The sequence below is a fragment of the Thunnus thynnus genome, chromosome 20 (genome assembly GCF_963924715.1).
Source record: "Thunnus thynnus chromosome 20, fThuThy2.1, whole genome shotgun sequence".
NCBI lineage: Eukaryota > Metazoa > Chordata > Actinopteri > Scombriformes > Scombridae > Thunnus > Thunnus thynnus.
The window spans coordinates 28,092,104-28,116,797 of NC_089536.1; the positions used below are offsets into that span (position 1 = coordinate 28,092,104).

The 24,694-nt window shown below is 38.6% G+C and overlaps 2 protein-coding genes across 10 annotated transcripts in view; one reads left to right on the forward strand and one right to left on the reverse strand.

The window, feature by feature from the left end:
• Positions 1-5,425, forward strand: part of csnk1db (casein kinase 1, delta b) — a 36,406-nt gene extending 30,981 nt beyond the window's left edge. For 5 of the 9 annotated variants that reach the window (XM_067576579.1, XM_067576580.1, XM_067576578.1 and 2 more), the window contains one exon: positions 3,782-5,425. In XM_067576579.1, the coding sequence (XP_067432680.1) occupies positions 3,782-3,832 (51 nt within the window). In that variant the 3' untranslated portion in view covers positions 3,833-5,425. Of the gene's footprint in view, positions 1-907; positions 2,573-3,781 lie in introns of all 9 variants that reach the window. The other 4 variants (XR_010924927.1, XR_010924924.1, XR_010924925.1 and 1 more) reach the window with 3 other exon arrangements.
• Positions 5,426-6,560: 1,135 nt separating this feature from the next.
• Positions 6,561-24,590, reverse strand: slc16a3b (solute carrier family 16 member 3b). Its single transcript, XM_067576575.1, has 6 exons — positions 24,493-24,590; positions 12,818-13,073; positions 12,595-12,738; positions 11,081-11,682; positions 10,458-10,638; positions 6,561-8,572 (listed from the first exon to the last, which is right to left on the reverse strand). The coding sequence occupies exons 2-6, from the start codon at positions 13,038-13,040 to the stop codon at positions 8,250-8,252; spliced, it is 1,473 nt and encodes a 490-aa protein (XP_067432676.1). The 5' UTR covers positions 13,041-13,073; positions 24,493-24,590; the 3' UTR covers positions 6,561-8,249.
• Positions 24,591-24,694: the final 104 nt, after the last annotated feature.

Here is a 24,694-nt window from a genome sequence, read left to right on the forward strand (position 1 = left end):
ACGATGTCAATGGCAGAATAAGCTGTTTGGCATTTGCAGAGAAGATTTGGCATATTTTTCATGGGCACAAGCCACATACTCAGCTCTGCTGCTCATCCCACAAATGCATGGTCCTTACAAATGTGGCACCATTTTAAAGGGAAATGAACAGGCTTTCCAATGGTAAAAGATTTATTGCCAAGAGGCATTGTTACAACAAAGAAATAATCTACCAAACACAAATTTCCTTACGTTTTGTGCTATGTTTAGATTGTTGCCTTACAATAAACCTACACATACCAGGCCAAAGACAGTTGATTTGTCTAACTGAAACCTCATATTTGCTTCAGTTGAACTTAAGAATGCATTTTTACACAAGTGTGGATCTTGTCCTCCATCATTTACACTGTAGTCACTCTACAAAATGGATCTCTTCACAGCCAGTAATGGAGAGCAGGAATGGTTACAGCAACCCATAACTCTTTTAGTATACCTGTGACATGTCAATATTGTATTAAGATGAAAAAATCCAAACCTATCCCTTAAAGTCACACTGAATCTGAAGTTAGTGTCCTCTGTACTAGGGCTGTCATGAGCTTTACCTAGTCCAAGTTCAAATTTAATAACAATACCACAGAAAATTAATATTTTACATGTTTTTGTACAGGTATGTCTAGGCATCTTCCAAAAAAGATACCAAATAAAGTTACCCTGTTACTCTGCTTCAGAGTAACTGAAGCATAAACACATTATAGTGCTTTGTTCCCCTGTTGAGACTAAACTTTATACATATAAAAGAGTCAAAATAAGTGCTATGGTGGAAAAGCAGTTCATATAAAAAGTGAATCACAGCAAACTAGTTATATTTACATAATTTCCATGTTGTGGCTTTATAAAAAGCAATAAAGCAGCATATGGCCATTTTCAGAGCGTCGTCATCAGCAGAATCTGTTCCTATTGGCTCGGTCTTTACAAAAGAGGGGCATGTACCTCCTTTCAACATGGACTCTTATTGGCTATTGAAGGCTGTGGACAGGACATGGAAGCTCCTATTGGGTCAAGTGAGGTGTCGATCAAAAGGTCACAGTGCAGTTGCCATTTTGATACCAAGATGGGGCTAATGTTTACATGCCAATGCATTTTGACGGAGATGTTTTTGTATGTATGTTGGAAGATTAGGACATCTGCCAGCTAATTTGATGCAACAGCCGTTAGTGGATATTTTTTGATGTAATAATGTATTTTGGACTAAAAATTTTACTGGATTGAATCGACTGAACCTTTGCCAATGTAACAACACCGTTTTTGTCAGGGTTGCATCAGTCATGGTCATCAGTAATATGAGGCTTCATAGGTGAGTAGCATGAATTTTGTAATTGTTTGTTTGTTGGTGGTCTGACAGAGCCATTGATTGTACCTCCTGTTGTGATTATATCTTGAGATAGTTTGCATCAATCAAATCACAAGAATCTTTCTCTCCAAAGCTTTCCAAAGATGTGTCGCATGAGTACCCACTTAAGGACAAGAGTTGTGTCCATAGCATAGATGTGACAGCCTGTGGATAGGCCATCAGATTGTTAAGGGGTTTTAAGAGTCGCTGGATTATTTATATGATATTATGTTATGTGTATCATTAACATGATATCAATGTTTCATTTTTTAAATACCGCTATATCATGACACCCCTATTCTGTACTGTGATGTACATTTACCAAGGAATTTACTAGGAACACTTGTACACTTGGTTATTTATTTATGCAGTTATCCAGCCGGCCAATCATTTGGCGGCAGTGTGATGCATAAAATCATGCAGATACAGGTCAGGATTTTCAGTTAGATGTAACTGAACAATTAACACAGGGACACAGGATTAGAACTGGGAAAATGTAATATTTTTTTATTTCCCTGTCTGTAAAGGAGACATATTCTGCACATTTCCAGGTCTATATTTTTAATTTGGGGCTCAACTGGAATATCTTTGCATGACAGTTGCATGACATTTACAGTTCAAAAACCTTATTTAACTCATACTGACCATTTACGCAGCCCCTCAGTTCAACCTCTGTCTGAAACAGGCCATTTTAGCTGTCTTTAAGGCCCTCCTCCTGATGAGCCCACTCTGTTCTGATTGACCAGCTTTCAGAAGCTGCGTCTCAGCCATCTTCTGGTGGCTTGGGAGGCTAAGTAAACAAACAGTAGTAGTAGAATTTCACTTCTTTCTCTTGTTCTTTACTCGAAATGTCAACTTCTCAAATACATCCGTTCATGTTCAAGCTGAAATCCGATCGGAAATATGAGAGTGGACAACATGAACAACACGCTGAAAAACCTTAGCAACAAAGGCTACAGAATGGACATTCGTTTATGGGCAAGGTAAGGTAGAAGGTAGAAAATAAAGTTGCAAACAAAGCACTAAGATCTGGTTGAAGCCCTGGGTTTTGACTTGCAGGGAGCATTTCTACGTATGTTTTTTTTTTATTTTTTCAGGCTTTTGCCTATATTTGACAGAAATGTAGTGAGAGAGAGAGAGGGGTAGGGCATGCAACACAGGTCCCCCGGCCAGGAGTCGAAGCATGGACATTGCAGTTATGTGGTATGTGCCTTAACCTAGGCCTCCAGGGCGCCCCATGTTTAGCATAGATGTCCAACATCATAACAATTTATAATTAACAGAAAATAACAAAAAATCACAAAAAGCATAATGTCCCCATTAAACAGTTTTCCCCTTTTAGCCATGCCATCATGTTATTGTATAGTCTAAATGACTTAAATGTATTTTGGATTGGTTGGAGAATGGGCATTAAAAAACATGAATAGTGACATCCATATGCAGAGGTCTGCACGCAATCTAACATTTGTACAACAAAAGAACCTCCTCTTGCTGTTGTGAGGTCACCAACTGGTTTTCCAGTGCGCACATGTGGAACATTATTGTTTAATGTTTAGATTAGGGTGCCGGGGGACATAATTTGTCACTGCCTGCCTCTAAAGTTAACTATGTGTAGTTTGCACTGGCATTATCACTGCTACTAGTAGCTGGAATATGTGTCATATGTTGGCTAGCCAGAGTTGACAGATGTCTATCAAATGTGACATATGGTTAAAAAAAAAAAAAAAATCTGAAAAGGCAAGGATGATTGTCACATACAAATCACCTCTAAACAGTATTTTTACTGGTTTCCTTCAAATTGCTTTATTTTTTTAATACTGACAATGTCCATATAACAGCTGTCCTGACATTTTGGCAACATGTTTCCTACCCCCTTGCGGTGTTTGATTGTTTAAAGACAGCAAAGCCATCCATAGAAGCGTGTGCAAGTCCGCAGCCACATGTCCGGGTCTGTAAAGCTCATATCACCACATCATGTATATCACGTTCCTGCAGCTGCATCACAGCTCTGCCGCTAATAATTACACTCTTAACCTTTCCTCAGTGGTGCAATTTTAGACATTTTTGCAATTTCCTTTCTTATGCTAAAGCTTGTTCCTGTCATCACAGCAGTATTATCGAAAATATTGGGCTATTGTTATTAGCCCCAATCAGCTACAACTAGTTGCCCTGCAGCTCTTTTTGTCTTTAGAAATTGTGCAGTTTTTTGATTATGTGGATTATGGGGTGAACATGAATATTATGTTTTAGCTGACATTGGCTTGAAAATGCATTAGGTCTACATACATGTATATCTTGAGGCAGTGACAGTATAGGAAAGCGTGTCTGGGAAGCTTAATGCAGCCAGTGAGTTATGACACATGTATGGTTGTTTGTTTGACCCTCCAATTTCCTGTCCTGTGTTTCCTCTAGATGGTGTCTGGTGTACTGCCTGCTGGTCTCCATCCCCTAGCTCCTCGATGAGCCCCCACAATGCAACCTGGCGGACCAAGCCGTGTTCACTCAGATGTGATCAGACATACTAACCACCACCACTATTAATCACTACTGTAACAGCTACCATTGAAAACCAGCCTCTGACTCAAACTGCTTTCTGACTGACTTAAAGGGTCTGTACACTCTCTCTCTCTCTCTCTCTCTCTCTCTCTCTCTCTCTCTCTCTCTCTCTCTCTCTCTCTCTCTTCTCCTTTCTGTGTCTTCCCCTTTCTGTGTCTTGGTCTGACCTCCCAAAACATTTAAGAGTGTTGGACCTCAGGACTGTTCTCTGTCCACTTTTTCAGGAGACATTTGTACAACCCTCCTCACTGTCCCCACCCCACCAGATCTCTCCCATTTCTAAGCATGAGAGATACCAAATGGACAGTGGTTTGTCCAGGGCAAACATGGCAACCCAGCAGTCTTTTCTAGGACACTGCCTGACTGATAAAACAGTTAATGCCGCTGGTTCCTCCTTCCTCTGCGAAAACAGTCATTGATGACCCTATCACTGTCACTGTTTGCTAATTCATGCCTTCAATAAAACAGCTTTTCTCCCTTTTTTGTAGTAAGATGTATCAAGCTGACTGCCAATGATGGCCCTTTCAGTAATTCTATAGCCATCTGTATTAAATAAAAAGAAACTACTGTTCTGCATGTTTTTAGAGGTGAGTCCCCAAAGTCAGGTGTGAAGGCTTGACTGCTAGTTGAACCCATGAAAGTACCAAAAATATGCTTTGGTATCTCGGATGCAGGAGGTTGTGAATTCACTGATTAGTCAAGCTGTTCTGTCTGTTCACCTCTAGGCTCTGGTGTACAGTCCAATGAGCCCCCTCTCCCTTCCTAGTGTTGTACAAAAGAAGTGCATTTTATGTAGGGGGCAAGGGTGTCATCTGACATATTTTACCAGATGTCTATTCACTGTGTACAGATAAACATTTTTCTTATTTGTATTATTTTGAAGCTGTGAAATACTTGAAATATAGATGTGTAAATGTTTTCTCTTGGTTTTTTTTTCACTGACATGTAGGGAAGGGTCTGAACATGACTTCTAAGCTTGGTCCAGGAACCTAGCTACTGCAAGTTTAGGCTGCTTTAAGTGTTATCTCCCATCACACTGCCCCCGTTGGAGCCATGGAGTTATTACACGAAAGTAGTGCTGTGCAGAGGTTCAGTGATCCCTCTACTGGTGTTGCAAACTGCGGAGCCATGGGCACTGAGAATGCATTCTTTATGAATCCCCTTTAATAATATTTGAAATGACATTTTGTTGAAAAGAAAAGTTGACCTCCTCCAGCCGCAGTGTTTTGGGGTTGGGAAGTTTAACTCAACCTGTGTATGTCTGAGACATGTGGCTGTGATGATCTGCCAAGTCTGTCAGATTTAAAGGGTCTGTTGTAATTCATTCTTTCTGCTGCTCATTCTCTAAGTAGTTTTTGATTTTGACCCTTGGCCTCTTTGATCAGCCACTCTACACCTATTGAATCATGTAAGCAAGCAGGTCAGCGAGATTTACTTTCTCACATTTATATTTGCCACTGTATTTGTGTACTTAAACTGTAAATAAATGAACTCCTTGTACCTTTTTGTGCCATGACTTCTTAGTGCCTGTGAATTCATTGGTTCATTGGTTTATCCATTTACATAACACTGGGAAATCAGATGTATTTATTTGATAACTGACCCTGCTGTCTCCAGATAAGACTGATCACCTGAGGACTTCAATCAACAGTTCACAGTGAAATAGTACACTGAAGCTAATTGACTCAGCTGATCTCACATGGATTTCATGTGGATGTAAGCCTGTTGCTGAATGGAAAATTTGAAGTCCCCCTCCACTCAAACGCAGAGCCAAAACAACATTGAACTCATCCTACTTTGGAGCCAATCGTCATCCAGTATCCAACTTACCCAAAATGTGATGTGGAAACTTAAAGCAATGGACTTAACAGTGAAGAAGGAGACATCTCATATCTAGCAGTTAAACTTTTGACATGAACAATATTTGCATATTGAGAGATTCTGGATTTTTCGTTGAGGGAGGAGTAGATGTCATTTGGAGGATTTTTGAGGAAGTAAAACCATATCATTATTATTATTATTAGTCAAAGAGTTTTTTGTTTTGTTTTTAAGCATGTGTGGAGGGAATCTTTGAGTCATTTTTCTCCATAGACAACATCTTTGCAAAACACATGCAGCATGTGTCTATATTGTGTTTGACACCACTCAGAAAAATAGTGTAAGTGCAGCAGATGTGTGCTACATTTCTTCAGCCAAGGGACTTATGCTCCCTCTCTAGTGTTTGTTAAATGTTAGTTGTAACACACAACACAGCAGGTACCAGTGCCGCAGCATTAAGTAGACAGGACAGTTAAAGACAATGTAGGACATAATTAATCAGCTGAGTATACAAGGCTGCACTGAGATGACAATCCAAGTTCAAGTATCCCACAGACAAATACATTAGCTAGCAACTAGGTGAAGTCTCAGAAAGTGGCACACAGCACTCAAGGAGCAAACTACAAAATGGGACTTGCTACAGTATGCAGTTCAGCTGCCAGGGTGCATGTATTCGAATTTGAGCTTTTCTCTTGTTACACAAAGTGTAAGTAAATACTTTCAATAAGTAAAGCAAACAGTGCAACAAACAAGTACGTCATTTGAAAGTGAAAGTGTGAAAGTGTTCTCTTGAGCTTGAGAGCTATCATTTGACATATTCTTAATACAAGGTCCATTTATTAGCTTTTTCCAGAGTATCTTTTAAGAGTATCTCACTGTCCTTGCTAGTGAATGGAGTTTGCAAAGTTGTCATGATAACAGGTGGCTATCCACTCCCAGCATCACAGGGGGACTCTCTTACAGGGCTGCACTGTCATAACATTTATTAAAAAAACTAAGAATCTTTATTTAAGGAACACATTTCAGCACAGGGCCATCATCAGCATGATTTACAGAATGTGTAAAAACATATATACTCTACAAGAAGGCTGAATCCTTATCAGTTATCCAATGAGATCTAGACACATTGGTGGCCAGCTTCCAAAGCATGAGCACAGAAACTTCTAAATAAAAGTACACAACAAAATGAAGAAATAGCAAAAAAACATCATACAGTCACAATACCATCACAAAAAATGAAATAATTCAAATGATATATGTGTTCTATATCTCCTCTTTTGAAGGGTTCTCTGTGTTCAGTCATCCTGTCTTTAACGGAGCACTCCATTTCACCAACATATGTTTTAATGCATGGACAGCTGATCATGTATTTTTTGTTTTACAGGTGATGAAGTTGTGCATGTTTCTAGTCTCACTTGTGACTGGAAGGATGATATTTTCTGGTTTCTGTTCAATTTAAAATTGACACAATTTCCACACTTAAAATTTTCAGTCTGTCAGTATGTGGAACAATTTAGACAATCTTGTCCTTTACGGTCCTTCCTCTCTTAGGTTGTCATTGGTTTTCTGTTGAAAGTCTATCTGTGGGTCATTTTGTAAAATGTGCCAGTGCTTAATTTTTTTTTCATAAATATTTTATGGGTATAAGTAGTGCAGTGCATGAGGGGAGATCTGCTTCTCGTCTTGTTTTGGTGCTTTCTTTAAAAATACATGGAAACTTTTTGTGTGTATTGCAATCTGTAGACTTTGTGTACAGATCAATCTGCTGCTGTTTTTTTTTAACTACTTTGTTGTAATTTTACTGTGTCTATGCTTACATTTACACTTACATCTGAGGCCTGCAAAGTTTAATAGACATACTGATAGAACCTCTCTAATAGGGATATGTCTCCTTGCCAAAGTAAGAAGACATCATCGATCATTTATGTTCTGAGATGTGGGTGAAAGCTCTAGAAACAGTCAGTAAGTAGACCTTGAGTTAAAGGGGGGGGTTTGGTCAAAGTTTTTGACATCATTAGGGAAATTGAAAGTAATATAAAGTCCTAATGGAGAAGACAGGATCTGTCTGGGGAAAAAACTGTCAATTTCTTTGTTCTAAAATGCACCCTTTTGGTGATGAACTAATTAGTATAGGATAGCCTCACATACTGTGTGTGTCTGAGTAGATAGACAAGTTATCTTACCAGAAAAAAAATTTTGCTAGTAAAGTGGGGCATTTTCATGCCCAAATAATTCTGTCTGCAGCATTTCGACTGAAGTCAATCTTCATATAAATCCAGGATAACAGTAATGTATAGAATCTGATTTAAACAAGTTCTTGTATCCATTATATCAAACTATGATTTTAATTTAGAGGGCAATATCAGCCATCTTTTCTTACACTACTTCTCCTCTCACTTTCTGCATGGCTCCTCACTCCATGTCTTTGCCACAGATCATCATCAGTACTTTTTATGTGTGGCCTCTTGATGCACAGTTTGTCTTTTCTCATCTCTAGTCTTATTCTTCATAGTGATGTCTCAGTGGTCTCCTCTCCACCCTCCTCCCCCACCATTATCATCTCCTCCCCAGTGTTCAAAGCACTGGCTTTTCCGTTCTCTTTTTCCCTTGGCTCCTTTTCACCTTCATCATCTTCCTCACCCTCCACGCCGTGGTTCAGTCCCTCCTTCTCTGCAGCAGTCACAACCATCTCCATCTTAGCCTCTGGATCATCCTGTTTCCTTCTGATACAAAAGTTACCCAGGGCGATGACAATGGCTGACAGTGTGACCTCACAGCCTGCTAACAGGAAGACGTACATGTACTGTTTGGTGGCATCCAAGAGGCGACCTGGTGGAGAGTACAGTAATATTAGTATGATCATTACTGGTTCTCACCATGTGAGCTGCAGTTCACAGTCCATGGCTTTTTTGTGTCTTTGTCATTGGCTACACATTAAAAGTGGTTTGAATGGCTATATAACAAGGGGCCCTATTTTAACGATCTAAAGCCCACGGTCTGAAGCGCATGGTGCAAGTGCATTTAGGGTGTATCCAAATCCAAATGGTCGATGCGCCAGGCGTATGGTTCAAAGGGGTTGTCCATAGTCTCCTAATTACTTATGGGTGTGTTTTCGGTGTAACATGCAATAAACCAATCTGAGTGTCATCTCCCATTCACTTTAAGAGCCATGTGTGCCTGCGGATTGCTATCATGATGGCGCATTTGCCAGAAGGGATGGTTCTCTGCAGAGGAAACGGATCTGCTCATGCACAAAGTGAAAGCGCACGATCCATAACAAACACACTGGCCCCTGCTACTCCTGAACCCTCCTGTGGTCAGCCCCAGACCACCAGTTTAAGATTCTGCTCATTAATTTGTTGCAAATGTATTTTCGTTTGGTTTTTGAAAAGGTTTTTTTTTTTTAATTACAACTTTGGTCTTTAAAATCTTTTTGTTCAGTCATGGAGTAACATGTCAAATCAGCAGGGTTTTAATTGCTGAAAGTATGGAAACCTGATCACTGTAATCTCAAAAATGTTAAAGAATATTTGTTAAATAGTGTTCAAAAATTAAATGTTCATCTTATTCATGTAAAGAATCATTAACATAGTTATCAGGACTTGATCAGCTCTCCAAGGTGCTGATCCTGTTACTGGCAGCAGCTAGAAGCTGTGCAGATTGATTTCCTTCGTTAGTTTAATCATTGTTTTCACCTCATTTATTTCCTCATGTGTTCCTCATGTCATCATGTATTGATGCAGCAGGAAACTCGATCTGTGTCTGATCTGTTGTTGTCCGTCTGTATAAATACCTCCTAAGACCAACACGCCTATGGGCGCTCTGATGGGCACAAGTGCATTTGCTATTTAAACAACGTGGACGCTGGACCGGAAAATGACATCTGTGTCGATCTTAAACTAACAAAGACACTTGCGCCTGCGCTTGGTGCCGTTTTGCGCCGGGCGTAAGATAGGGCCCAAGAAGTTCTTCATTTATAAAGGATGGATACAAAATGGCATGCCTACTTTATGCATACAGGAGCACTTGAATGACACCAACAAAAATTGTCATTTTGATCAAATGTTTTGTCCCTCCAAAGGACAACCACTTGACAGAGCAGGTTATCATGATTTTGCAAAATAAAGTGTTTGACTTTAAAATACAGTGCTGGCTCATTTTAGTTGGTTAGATTTAGTATTAACTGGTTTGCTAATTACACTGTCTTCCATCTGCCAGGCTAAATTGTCAGTGGATGTTTTATGGACTAAAATCTTGAGATTTGGGCAGGTTTTGTAAGGCCAGTTTAGAGCTGCCAACAAACAAAACTATGTTCCTTGAAAGAGTTACCATAAAGATTTCTCATTCCAGGTATAGACACTCATTATGGAACATTATTAACTGTCATTAGTCATTCCTTTTCGTGAAAATGTGTTTTGTGGACAAGAATTAGTAGGGATATTATTTTTTAGTCTTTATTTGAAAATATCTGGTGTTTATTTTTTTAATCAGTTGAAACTACTTAAATAGTCAATAATTCAAACATCTGTGTGAAAAGTATCCTAAAAATTTGATTTATGTATAAACACTGATGTTTACTGTTTTATCTTTTTTTTTCTTTTACTTTGAGAGACACTGGCTCACGGCAACTTATTCACATTTTCTCGCTTGCTGCAAGGGACTCAGACAGTAACCATGAACCACAACATCCCTAGTTCAAATCCAATGCTCTGACCTGCTCCAGGAGGGCCCACTAGAACAGCAATAGCTTCCATCAGCAGCACCAGGCCAATGGCACTGGAGAACTTCTCTGTCCCTACGATAGCCATGAGGACCTCGAACTGTAGCGCTCCCACCATGCCATATGACATGCCAAAAAAGGCACAGAAGACCACCAGACCTGCATAGTTGTTTGCCTGCAAGGAGAGAGACAAGGTATTCTGAACATGAAATTGGTTTATAGAGGACATACAGGTGAACAAAGAGGCCTTGTTGATCAGGAGACACTAGAGCTACAGACGTACAGTAATCTAACCTAATACAATCGGTCTCATCTACAGTATTCACAGTTAATGTTAATTAACTGACCTACATCTATGTAACAACAATCATTTACTTTTTACCAGTTATATATATTAGAGGACAAAATCTTTTCATTTATTAAATTCCTTTTTTTTCTCTGAGAAGGAGTCAGTCAGGTCAAGTTCTTGATCTGTGTGATGGCAATGAACATGGTTTCTACAGTAGTGAATTTGTGAAGTAAATCCAAAAGCAAATCCTTTATACAGGAGTTGTTTTTTGGGGTGTACAGACATGTTCATTGTCCTTGCAATATAGAATCCATGCCTGCATTGTTACCTGTGATCCTATTAGGTCGGTGCACCCATTGAAGATCATAGCGAAGCTAAACAGGTAGATACTTCTTGGCCGTACACACTTCATGCCTGCTAACAGTCCTGACAGGGGCCGAGCAAACATATCAACAAATCCCAATATGGTGAGCAGCAATGCTGAGTGAGTGTCCTCATAGTGGAGCTCTTTAGCATAGTTGACCACAAACACAGGGGGCACAAACAAGCCCAGCACCATAATAGATGCTGCAATGGTATAGATTACAAAACCTCTGTCCTTGAATACGCTGAAGTCTAAAAGTTTCCTCTTTGGCCGGGGCTTCTCTTCCTCTGTGAGAGCACTCTCCTCCAGCTCCTGAGACTTCTTAGGGGGCAACAGGGGCCTCATGAGGGCACCACAAGCACAGCAATTGAGCAGCATGCCTCCGAGTATGAGGAAACCCCCTCTCCAGCCATACTGGTACTGGAGAATCTGTCCCAGTGGAGAGAGGCAGCACAGTGCCACAGGGCTGCCGGCCGCCGCCAAGCCATTAGCAAGTGGACGTTTCTCACTGAAGTAGCGATTGAGCATTATCAGAGACGGCTGGAAGTTCAACGCCAGACCCAGACCTGATGAGAGACAGACAATGTTACAGAAATAATTCACTTTGCAAAGATTTGTGAATTACATAAATTACTTCCTCTGTAAAATGCTTCTGTGTGTTCTAAAGCCAATATATTTTTTAGTTTAGTTTGTTTTGTGAGTTTCAGAGATGTAATCTTTAGCAGCAGGTTGTACGCTTTCCTCTTTTCTCATCAGTGTTTTGTTATGTGTTAAAAAGCTATAGAAAACAAGACTTACACATAATTTTGACTGTTTTTATTCAGATTCTACCACTGCTGTTGTGCAGTACTTAAACTTCGGAGAGTACTTGTCAACATATGTTGCTGTGGACCAAAGTCTTTGATGTATTGATGGAGCAACTGACAAAATAATTGCAGAAAAAAAGACACAAAAATTTTAGTACAGTATTACTGTATTTAGTGCTAGTTCCAGTGATTTAGTGAGTGTTTATTTGGTCTACCATTATTTGTTTCCTTGAAAACAACTACTCTTTCTGGGGTCTATACAATTTGTAACATTTGTGATAACAGGGTCTAGTAAATAAGTAAATAAAAGTAAATAACTCTGGAGGTGAATTTGAATCTGTAGATGCATAAATAAAATGCACTTATTTACCATACCATCACAATTATGATATGCACCTAAAATGTTTTTTATGGTCTCTATATCATGTGGTGATTCATGTCTTTCACTGTAATTAGGTATTTTTTTCATTGACCCCTTTTGTTTTGTCTCATCAATATTGAGTATATTAAGTATATATATAATATTGTGTATTCTAAAGAAAAGGAGCTATAAAAAAGAAGCAGCTATTCATTATATGACTTAGCTAAAGGGATATGGATCACATGTACATTTCTACATCCTTGTTACATGTTTGTGTATTTCCTATGTATGCATATATGTTATGACTCTACCTGTAATAACTCCAGCACAGAGGTAGATGTGTATGATGCTAGTGGCAAAAGAGGCCAGAATCATTCCCAGCGAGGCAAAGAGCCCTCCAACCATCATTACCGGTCGACAGCCAAACCTGTTCACCAACACACTGCACAGAGGACCTAGGAAAAAACAACCAATAAGTACACAGTATACACCTGTTTACTGCCATATTAGCAGACATGCATTATCCTTGTCTACCTGTGCCATACAGCATGGCGAGGAGTATTGATGATATCCAGGCGGTGTCGCTGTAGCCAACATCAAACTCTCTGATCAGCTCTTTGAAGAAGACACTGACAGCCTTGGGAAAAGCGTAGGAGAAGCCAGTGATGACAAAGCAGCCAGCCAACACGGCCCAACCCCAGCCACCGTCTGGTGCCTTCACTCCAGTAGGTCCCTCATCCACCACTGCTCCTCCCATGATGCTTTCTGACTGCTGTGTTGAGGTCAGTGGCTATAAATACAAAAGCAAAAAAAAAAAAATCGTTACTTTGGTTCATATGGCTTTGTCATGTCATATGTTCATGTTGATTTTTAGAATTATTTTTATATTGTGGTCATGTCCTAGAGTACTCATCCTTACTATAGTTGGTTAATAGTTGTTGGTTGTCAATGATTATTTAAATAGTCTAAATGTGTGTGTGTGTGTGTGTGTGTGTGGTAAATACATTCATCAGTGCAGTACAGTGCATTAGGTATTGGTCATTCAGTTACTGTAGTATGATGTTTGAACAAGTTACTGTACACATTCACAATCCACTAGACTTGTTTTGAGGATACAGTTTGTAGGAGAAGTTTTATTTTTATTTACAGTACAAGCCCTTCTATTTTAAGACTGTGTGTAGGAGTGTGTGTGTGTTTTGTAGGAAAGTATGTGATATATTCATTGCAGTGCTGAGGGTTATTTGTTGTCAGCTTGTTGAGACAATTGAAGCTTCCTTTCATCTCTGCTATGTACCCCTGCCTGTACGGTGACATAATCCATATTTGTCTCTCATACATGGCATTCATACATTCTATTTTTACAATTCTTTCACAATCTAGCATTCAAAGTATCAGTTCTTTGTAGCAAAACAGACCTTATTTTTTCTGTGTTTATTTAGGAACTTTTTAAGTAACACATTTTATTTCTTCTGCTGTATTACTGTATATTACTATTACTATTCTTATTGTTAATTTAATGTAATATTTACTTATCTTTCTAAAAATTAATTATTATTATTTACTAAATCAGTCTGGAAGCAAGATTGTGGCATCTCTGATAAATTACATCTTGGATGCAATTCTTAGATCTATAACTGGTTTAATAGTTTTAAGAAGTTAAAGGTATACTATGCAGGAATTTCCTAACGTCGTGACGTCAGGACTTAGCAACAAGCATAGCAACCAGGTTACATGGCTGTCTCTGTCTCTCTCCCCTGCTCCGCTCTGCTCTCTGTCTCTGTGTCATGGATGTATAAAGAGTTGCAGGTCTGTGCATCTGTTTGACTGAGGGTGAGGCTGAGCTACACATATGCAGAGCAGAGAGGCCACAGCGGACAGGATGAAGCTCTGCATTCACACAAAATCTAGCAATGTGGCACCACCCCGTAGGGTTGTGCAAAATTGTGCAGAGGTGTAGGCATGTTTATTTGTGCTTTAGAACTGCCATGAAACAATCAGAAAATGACAAATTATTTATCTGATTCACGGCTTTGTTCTCACCAGCACCGCTCGCGCCATTCATTCACTCTCTAGCTCACTCGACCACCACTGCTCTCTCTCTCTCTTGCTTGCTCACTTAGCCGGGGAAGAGGGGCCAACTTTGAATGCTGTGTGTTTACAAACGCCAACCAACAAATCCTGCATGGTATACCTTTAATCAAATACATATGTCTAGGGTCAAATTGTATGCTGCAGTCAGTCCCATTTGTGATAAATGCAAGAGTAAACTATATCTCTTAACATTTTAGCAAATTGTTGTATTTTATTTTTGTCTTGTTGCTTATTGTTGCTCTGCATTACTGTATGTTATCAAAATATGGTTATAATCATTGTCACTTAGCAGAGGTTTTTTTTAGGTTTTGAAAAGATCTGGGCCTAAGCCAAGATCATCAGGGACTTTATCTTTTTTTCTCTTGTTCTATTCTCTTGTGTCTCTCTTAGGGGAGGTGGGAGGCGGGAGGTTATAGGTTTGTATTGACAAACAACAAAAATGAAGCAAATGAACATATAAAAAATGATCAGGTATGCTTGTGCACCATTCACTGTGTCTTTTTTCCCATTTATAAAATGTTTTTCAGCTGGATAAATAATGTAGGCTAATATTAACACTTTTTGTAGATTTACATGTATTGTCAATGTCAACAGTTAGCCTATTTGTAGTCTTCATATTTTGGGAAGCAAATCAACCTAAATAAGTTTCTCAAGAAGCTACAGTACTGAGATGGAAGAAATGATCTCAAAGATAGAAATATCCAAACCTGGACAAATAAAATTAAAAGTATCTGAATGGAGGACCAAATTGAGGTGAGCGAGAAAAGGTTTTTGGGCGAACTGACTCTTTAAATGGACTGGTAGGAAAGAGGTCCACACACAATAGCAGCACTGAAACTCCTGCCTGGGTGTAATGACAGGTTTATCTGACCAATCAGGCAACAAATTACAATAAAATGTTATATCTTTGCTTTACAATTAGAGAGGTTGTGTCAGCATATGGAAATCCTTCCATGTATGCAGTAATGTTAATGCAGCAGAGATTTTCAGGAATGCATTTAAGCAGCAAAACTGAACTGAAACTGAGTTTTCTCTGAATCTGAGTTTTGGACTTTTAGCTTGAAATAAAAATGCCCTGACAGCGCTGATAGAGCTCAGGATTCATCTTGAGAAGGGCTGCTACAATTTCACTGTATAAACTTAGAATCTGTGCAACCACTGTCAGATGTATAGAAGAAATACAGAACATTATTTACTATTAGATCCTGGCCAGTTTTAATAATGAATGTTACCACTGCTGTGCCACGTGTGTCAATATGCACAGCACTCCCAATTTGGTGACGTATTTATCATTTTAGCTGCTGTGTGATCGCTGTGGATATTTAATACAGTCAAAAGAAAAAAAATTAAAAACATAGCCAGTTGTTTGCAACAAGCATAACATCAGTACTCATGTTTCTGCAAAATCCCGAATTACATTCAGTGACACATGAATGACATTAGATCATGTCTCCTAATAGTGGTTTTGTGTTCTGAAATCCAAATTTTAATTGTTGTTTTGTCTTTCCCACAAACATCAAGTCATATGGACATTTCAGCATATAAACCACCCCACTGGTGGCACAAGTAATACATCCCTTTACATGAGTCCCTTTCTTGAATGGGGATGTGTGAACTCTTTAGTGCGGGTTGTGTTGTTGCAATGAGCACAAGTAACAAAGAGAATTTGGGTTGTCATGGACTTTAGGGCAGCTTCTTAAATCTGAAGAGACTAGAATATCTTCAAGATTTTTTTCCTCTCTTGTATGCAAAAAGAGGCTGGTGTCTGAACAAATTTCCACCTCTTTCATCAGAACTCAAAATGTGCCAATATTTTAAAACTATATTTTTACCTAACGGACAAAGAACTAGAAGTGAACACACTGTACTGTAAAGAGATAGAATAGGTTTATGTTTTTGAGGGGTTTTACAGAGTGCAGAAACATCCTGCTCAACTAGTCTGCAAAAAGTGTCAAGAGCAGCATGTAATCCACTGTGTGGAATGTAAGTAATTTTAACTCTAAAGGCGTCAGATCTGTATAACTAATTATGCTTGTCTATGAAAAAGTGTTTCAATCTTAAGTACCTAAAGAATCAAAATCATTACATAGGAATACCCTTGAACAAATGAAAAGCCTTTTGACAACACCTTAGTTTCAGACTCAGTTAACTCAGGTTTAGACAACTTGAAAAGTCCTGCTGAATCAGTGGACCAGTCTGTGATCTTCTTTTGTGCCCTTTCCTCCCCCTTCGGATCCTTTTGTGAACAGTTGGGTTTGCGCAGTTTGTTGTGGGGAGACCCTTCCTTTTGGTGCATTTTTTGCTGTCTGTGAAGGACCCTCATGGGATGAGTTTGAATCATCAGAGCTGTGTACTTGTCTGTTGTATCGACATCTGGGTTGTTGGGATTTATGTCTAGGTGATGGTCATCGAGATCTTGTCCGATGCAGCCATGGATACACTCAATAGTCAATAGTGACTCTCCAGAACTTCCTGAGCTTCATTGTGTGTACATCTTTACAGTAGATTTCTGTTGTTTTTCAATCTTTTTCTTTGTCACAACAAAGTCTTCAGATTTCCTTAAGATTTTTCTCTCAGTTGAGCAGCTTGTTTTTGTAAGATTTGTAACATTTGTTCAGCATCTCACACTATGTTCGGCAAAATTGTCCATTGTCTCTCCCAATGATGGGTTCTTTCTGAATTCTTAAACCTCTGGGGATGTGTTAAGATTTCCAATACTCTGTTAGTGATAAACCAAACAGAGATAGCCTTGTTTTTTTCTTCTGTAGCCTCTCCAGGCTGGCAATCAAAGAATCTGTTATTTCCATGAATGGTAGAAATCCCATGGAGCCATCTAACAGAATGCTTTCTGAATCTTGCTGCTTGCATGCGTCTTGTCATGCGCAACACAATATTTCTCCCCCTTCCTCCAACGCTCCAAGTAAAGTTCTTTTGGATACATTTAAATACCAGTTTTTGAGGACCAAAAATATCCGGGGCTGAAGCCCTGAATGATCACCCCTAACGACACCACTGTTTTAGTCATGTTTTGTTGCCTTGCATTGCTTTGCATGGCTAAATGTAACAAATAGTGGATATTCTATCTGTATTGTTGCTTTTATGTTTTGCCTTTTCCTGTTGCTCTTTATGTACCCTGTCTTAATAATGCTTTTTTTTGCTATTATTGTCTTTTTAGCATCTTGTTGTCACTTCTGTGTGATTCTTAAGCTGTCACAACACTGCTGTTGTGTGTAGCTTTGTATTTTGTAAGGTGTGTTCTGTGTGTTTTTTTTTTGCTTTGTACTGTTTGTTGTTGTGCTGTCGTATGTTTTGATTGTGGGGGACTATGGATGCAAATTAGCTTCAAGCTAACTTCGGTGCAGTGCATCTTTAATGTTTAAAACTGCACACTGTACCAATCAATAAATCAAATCAAATCAATGTACAGTATACAGTATATAGAGTAACAAATCGCCTTAATTATATGCTATTTAAACATCACAACCATAAATGTAGATTACATGTTGATGTATGTTTTGTATTTGCGTTATGATATGCACTTTATTAATACTTATTTGTCTTCTTTTGTTTTTCTTTGTCAGCCAGGCCAAGCCAGGTGGAAATGGACAGATGAGAGGACAAGGGTTATATGTCATATATGCTTCTTGGCATTTTTCTGTTTAATTTTCTTGATAAAATTCGATTTGTTTTATTTCAGCCATCTAACGTTCAGTACAACTTCACATATTTTTGTTGCTCAATAACCAGAGAGCAGGCTTCATTTGTCTTTAGCAATTTCTTCTTCACTAAAGGATATTTCATAATGGTATTTCAAAACTTAGGGAAGTTTGATTAACTCTCTGATACTGTGACCAAGGCTTGTTACAGTTTTTACAGTTACACATTAATTGTCTTTAATAATCTCATTCTCTGCCATCTAACAGAATGCTTTCTGAATCTTGCTGCTTGCATGCGTCTTGTCATGCGCAACACAATATTTCTCCCCCTTCCTCCAACACTCCAAGTAAAGTTCTTTTGGATACATTTAAATACCAGTTTTTGAGGACCAAAAATATCCGGGGCTGAAGCCCTGAATGATCAGCCCTAACAACGCCACTGTTTTAGTCATGTTTTGTTGCCTCGCATTGCTTTGCATGGCTAAATGTAACAAATAGTAGATATTCTATCTGTATTGTTGCTTTTATGTTTTGCTTTTTCCTGTTGCTCTTTATGTACCCTGCCTTAATAATGCTTTTTTTGCTATTATTGTCTTTTTAGCATCTTGTTGTCACTTCTGTGTGATTCTTAAGCTGTCACAACACTGCTTTCAGAATATCTTGACAAAGCACTGCAGTTGAAAATTAGCTGACTGGCTAACACTGGCACGTTTAGAGAAAAATTGATTAATGTGGAATGTCCTTATGAAGAAAAAATGAAATGAAATTACAGTATTTACAGATTTTTTGAGTTGTTTATCCTTTATGATAGATGATATGCCATACTGTAGATACTGCTTTACATATATGTATTTACATACGACATAGGCTATGTAAAGCAAGGTTATCTTTCATATTATATGTTGTACAGGTACTCCTTGGTGGTTAGGTATCATATAAATAACACATTATTTACATACAGTATATGATCAATTTATCTTTCATATATATGATATATGTAATATATATGTATGTAATATATGTAAACAAGACAAAAACTATGTTTTTCTCTAAAACCATGGTACAACCTCCTAACGCTGATATTTTCATCAAAGGTGAAAAAATTGACATAGTTACTAATTTTAAATATCTTGGTGTGACATTGAATCCAAATTTGAACTTTAAGAAACACGTTAAAAAAACGGTTAAAACCATAAAGTACAACTTAGCAAATTTTAGACATATTAGAAGCTGTCTCTCTTTGGACGCAGCCAAGATATTTATGCAAGCTATGATTCTTTCCCATATCTCTTATTGCATCACATGTTGGGGGCAGGCTGGAGAAACAGCCATAAAACCTCTTGAGTCCTTATACGAACAAACTCTAAAAACTCTGGACAAAAAGCCAATGCATTTCAATCACTGTAGGGTACTGGAGAAATACAATTTACTGAGCTTTGAGAATTTTAGATTATTCTCCAATTTGTACCTAGTTTATAAAATTTTAAATGGTTTGGCCCCTCCTCCACTCTGTGACTTTGTGTACACTCGCTCAGTAAGTTCTATTAGATCCTCCAGAATATCCTCTATACATGATTGTACCATACCATTTCCTCGCACTGCATTTGGGCAGTCAGCTTTCTCTGTGAAAGCCACAACTCAGTGGAATACCCTACCTGATGATATGAAGAACTGTTCAATCAATACATTCAAGGCCAAATTAAAAAATCTACTAAAGACCAATCAGCTGTGTGACCACTGAGTCTAAACTTCATCTATGGTCTTCTCATTAGCGCAGGTAGTCTTGCTTTTAATTTGACAAGTTTACATTATTCATTTCTAATTGACATTATGAATGTATGTGATGAGCTGTTGTGTGTAGCTTTGTATTTTGTAAGGCGTGTTCTGTGTGTTTTTTTTTGCTTTGTACTGTTTGTTGTTGTGCTGTCGTATGTTTTGATTGTGGGGGACTATGGATGCCAATTAGCTTCAAGCTGTAGATTACATGTTGATGTATGTTTTGTATTTGCATTATGATATGCACTTTATTAATACTTATTTGTCTTCTTTTGTTTTTCTTTGTCAGCCAGGCCAAGCCAGGTGGAAATGGACAGATGAGAGGACAAGGGTTATATGTCATATATGCTTCTTGGCACTTTTTCTGTTTAATTTTCTTGATAAAATTTGATTTGTTTTATTTCAGCCATCTAACGTTCAGTACAACTTCACATATTTTTGTTGCTCAGTAACCAGAGAGCAGGCTTCATTTGTCTTTAGCAATTTCTTCTTCACTACAGGATATTGCATAGTGGTATTTCAAAACTTAGGGAAGTTTGATCGACTCTCTGATACTGTGACCAAGGCTTGTTACAGTTTTTACAGTTACACATTCATTGTCCTTAATAATCTCATTCTCTGCCATCTGCAGCTCCCAACTGATCCTTGATCAGCTGTTCATTGACTTGAGTTAGCTAAATGTGCCTGCTAAGGCATCATACTAGACTTCAAAAAACCTGTACGTTTTAAGATGTTATCTGGCACTGACCCAACACTTACTTCTATGGGCAGTTGTTATCTTCAGACCTTTACTGTATATCACAGGCCAGATTCTAACAGATGTCCTGTTATGTGGTATATCATTGAGATTTATATTCTCTCTGTGCTCACATCAGACTTAAGATGGGATGCTGCACACATTCCTTATGATAGGGTTCAAAACACTTATGAGGCCACACCTCCTAGAGGTCTGCTACTGACCAGCATTAAGAATTTTACATACAATATACAAAGTCATAGCAACACAGAACTTATTTCTGTAGAAAAGCAGTACATATCTATCAATAACCAAGTCCTTATATACTCCATTATCTATAGGTCATGTGGACACTTGCCCTGTCTGCCTCTCTTCACCTTCAGCCTGATGGCGCAGTCAGATGGGATTTTGCCATTTTCCCGTTCATGTCTATTTGAAACAGGCTTCTGGTCACAAATTGTCCTGCCTGTGAATTAAAATCAGGGGCCTGTGGCACGAAGCAAGTTCAACTCAGACTGGCTCTCTTTGGGTTACCTGGCTTCACTGAGCCTGATGGTGAGAAGTCTCACAAAGCTGGTTATCATCTAGCTCTGTTAACTCTGGGTTTTACAGGCACAAGCACATTCACGTGAAAGAGGCAGAGTTGTGAATTACAAGTGACATCATCAGAACCAAGAATGAGATACTTGAATACTGAATACCATTCCATCATCTGCTTACCAGAGTTCTTATTTTGATACAGCAAATATTGTGTGAAGCATTACCATGGCATTCTATCACAAGCAGAGCAGACGGTCACACTGAGCCAAGACTCTGAACAACAACCCACATTAGCGTCATTTAGCTTCCTGCTAAAGTCTCCTTTATATCTAACTTACATACATGAACACACATCTTGTCCTGCATCTCAGCTTGTTGAATGAGCCACCAAATAAACATTCACTGGGGAACAGTACACTGAGTTACATCAGCATGGCACCTCCCACGACGCCCACCCACATCATCCACACCTTCTGTGACCCCAGTTAGACCCATGCACCATTTTGTCAGGAGCCATCCAAGTATCACCACCCATACTAAATTAAGACCCTTACATTCCGCAAGCTCACACACACACACACACACACACACACACACACACACACACACACACACACACACACAAACACACACACAGGGATAGTTTTTCATCCCAGATGAAAGACATTTGGATATTACCCTGCATTGTGTATGTGTGTGAGACACCCAGAAAAATAAAACAGAAGAAACCATCCAATAACAGAATATTTAACAAAAAAATCCCCAGAAATCTGAAGCAATGCATAGTCAAATCTGTAATTCTGATTACACTATTACATACTCTAAGGATATACTAATGACCTAAATGTAAATTTCTCAGTAAACGCTCAGTAGCTACTGTTTTGTAGGTTGATTTAGTAGGTAATGGTAAGATAATTATGAAGTAATAAATCATTAGTTAGTAACTTCTTAGTATGATGTATCACTTGGTGGCTGTGGCTCAGGAGGTAGAGCGGGTTGTCCAGAAGGTCGGTGGTTCGATCCTCCAGTCCGCATGTCAAAGAGTCCTTGCATAAGATACTGAACCCTAAATTGCTCCCGATGGCACACCAACGGTGTAGGAGTGTATATGTGAAAGGGTTAGCAAAGAAACATTGTGGGGCACTTTTGACCAGGTTTGCACCTTGCATGGCAGCCTCTGCCATCAGTGTATGAATGTGTATGTGAATGGGTGAATGCTGGCATGTATTGTAAAGTGCTTTGAGTGGTAGATAAGACTAGAAAGGCGTTATATAAATGCAGTCCATTTACCATTTACTTTACTGGAGAGAGTACAGAGTAAGGAAGCTTTAAGTAATTAGTAATTAATCAGCTGTTACTAGTTTTGTGCTGCTCAGAGTCTGGGTCACAGTTAATCAGCAACAACTTATAAAAAAAATGGTCAGCATGTCGATTCATCTATGTATGAACTAATCATCAAATAATTATTTATTAACTTAAAGTCTGTTCTCTAGTTACTCAATACTATCTATTTGTCCTTGATTGAGAGTCAGGAAGTCAACCAACTTATTACCAGTGGTAGAAAGTAACTAAGTAAATTTCCTCAAGTACTGTACTTAAGTACAATTTTGAGGTACTTGTACTTTACTTGAGTATTTCCATTTGATGCTACTTCATACTTCCACTCCACTACATTTCAGAGGGAAATACTGTACTTTCTTTTCCACTACATTTATTTCAGAGCTTTTGTTATTAGTTACTTTTCAGATGAAGATTTGACACAATGGATAATATAACAAGCTTTTAAAATGCAACACATTATTAAAGATGAAACCGGTGGTTTCCAACCCTTTCGGCTTTTGACATCTTAAAAAAAGCAGTGTGTGGTCAGGGTCACATTTAGATGTAGAGTTCTTATCAGCTCCACCAAATGGTGATTTTTCTCTCTAAATTTCTCACATGGCTTAATTTAAATAAATGTTCAACTGATCCAATATTTCACCAAAAATCAAAGATTAGAGAAAAAGTTCAAAAACGGACAGATTGATACACAAACAGATTTGTGTATCAGAACTTTGTTTTTTCTTCTTTCCTCTCCCATTAAGCATCTCACAACCCCTCAGATTTATCTGGTGACCCTTTGGAGGGGCCAGACCCCTAAGTTGGGAACCACTGGACTAAACTAGCTAACTGTATATAAAGTAGGCCCTAGTTCAAACTAGCTCCACCTCCAGCAGCTACAACAGTAACATGCTGCTTACATACTGATGCCTTAGTATTAATAATCTACTGATGTCATATATAATAATATATCAGTCAGAGGAACCAAACCACTACTTTTACTGCAATATTTAAATACATCAAGCTGATAATACTTATGCACTTTTACTTAATTCGGATTTATTGTGCAGGTATTTAACTTGTAATTAAGTATTTTTACATTTCTGTATTGGTACTTTTATTTAAGGAAATGATCTGATACTTCTTCCAACACAGCTTATTAGAGATTCATCAATTATCAGGTCGTTCCTTGCTCCTTAGCAAGCTAACTACTCACAATTTTGTCGTATTGTGAGGTATTACCAATCAATCAATCAATCAGCTGGCTAGCAATTTTATTCAATTATAGCTCCACTGTTCTAGCGGATAAGAGTTTGATTGACTTGATGAGCAGACTTGTACATCTCAGGCTTTAGTAATACGGAGCAATGATTATGTTGAGAATCCTGTCATCATAAAGCCTCAGGGTTGCAGCCGAGCGCAAGTAGGAAGTTCGAAAGTTTGGACGCGACGCAGTCGAACTTCCTACCTGCGCACTGCCTTCACACACTGACTTCATCACCCAATCAGGAAACAACCCAAAGTGAAACGCTTCGCTAACCTTGTTGTTTGTGTTTGTTAGTTTGTAGTCTGGTTGTTCTTGTTAGTTAGTTAGATGGATAAAGGATCTTTTAATAGAGTATTGTCCATTTTCATTAAGTAAGTCGCTATCATTTCGGCTACTCTAGCTGTCCTCTTTAAGTAGCCTACTCCTACTGATGAAGCTACGCTGTTGTTCGTTGTCTGATGTAATTGAGAGACAGATGTGGCTCGCTGTATGTGCGGACAAACCCCAGTGGCGTACGTGAGAAAAGAGGCGTCTATGTGTCCCCGCAGAACAGACTGACTTGAAAAGATTTAGCTGGACCATTTGGCGACATCAGCATCAAAACGATAATGGAATATCATCTTACACTCTCTAACACAAATATAATTTACACATTAATATTCTATTTTATATTCATCTGCTTTACTCTTGCCTTGTCGCCTCCCATTCAGCCTTCATGGCAACCTGTTAATTCGTGGCTATCGCAAAAGACGAGTTAGTTTATATAAAACACAGACACATATGTAAACAATTAGTTTAAAAGGGAAAAATATTCACACGATACCTGGTGAGATGCTGTTGCGTGTCGCCCTGTAGAAGCGCTTCTACACAAACCGCGTGTGCGCGCTTCCGCCACTGTCTTTTATAATGCGGCGCGCAGACAGGAAACTTGGCGTTTCCCAAAAACTCCGGCTCTTACAGCGTTTTGACCCTGGCTCACCCTTTGTATAAATAAAACACCTTCGAAATGACATTGTTGCCACTGT

Bases quoted from the DNA above. Each gene is read 5' to 3' on its own strand.
- slc16a3b (XM_067576575.1), bottom strand. From the start codon at position 13,040: ATGGGAGGAGCAGTGGTGGATGAGGGACCTACTGGAGTGAAGGCACCA. The intron at 10,639-11,080 runs GTAACAATGCAG...CTCTCCTTGCAG, and splicing joins CCGACCTAATAGGATCACAG to GCAAACAACTATGCAGGTCT. The intron at 8,573-10,457 runs GTCAGAGCATTG...ACTCTCCACCAG, and splicing joins AGTGGGCCCTCCTGGAGCAG to GTCGCCTCTTGGATGCCACC.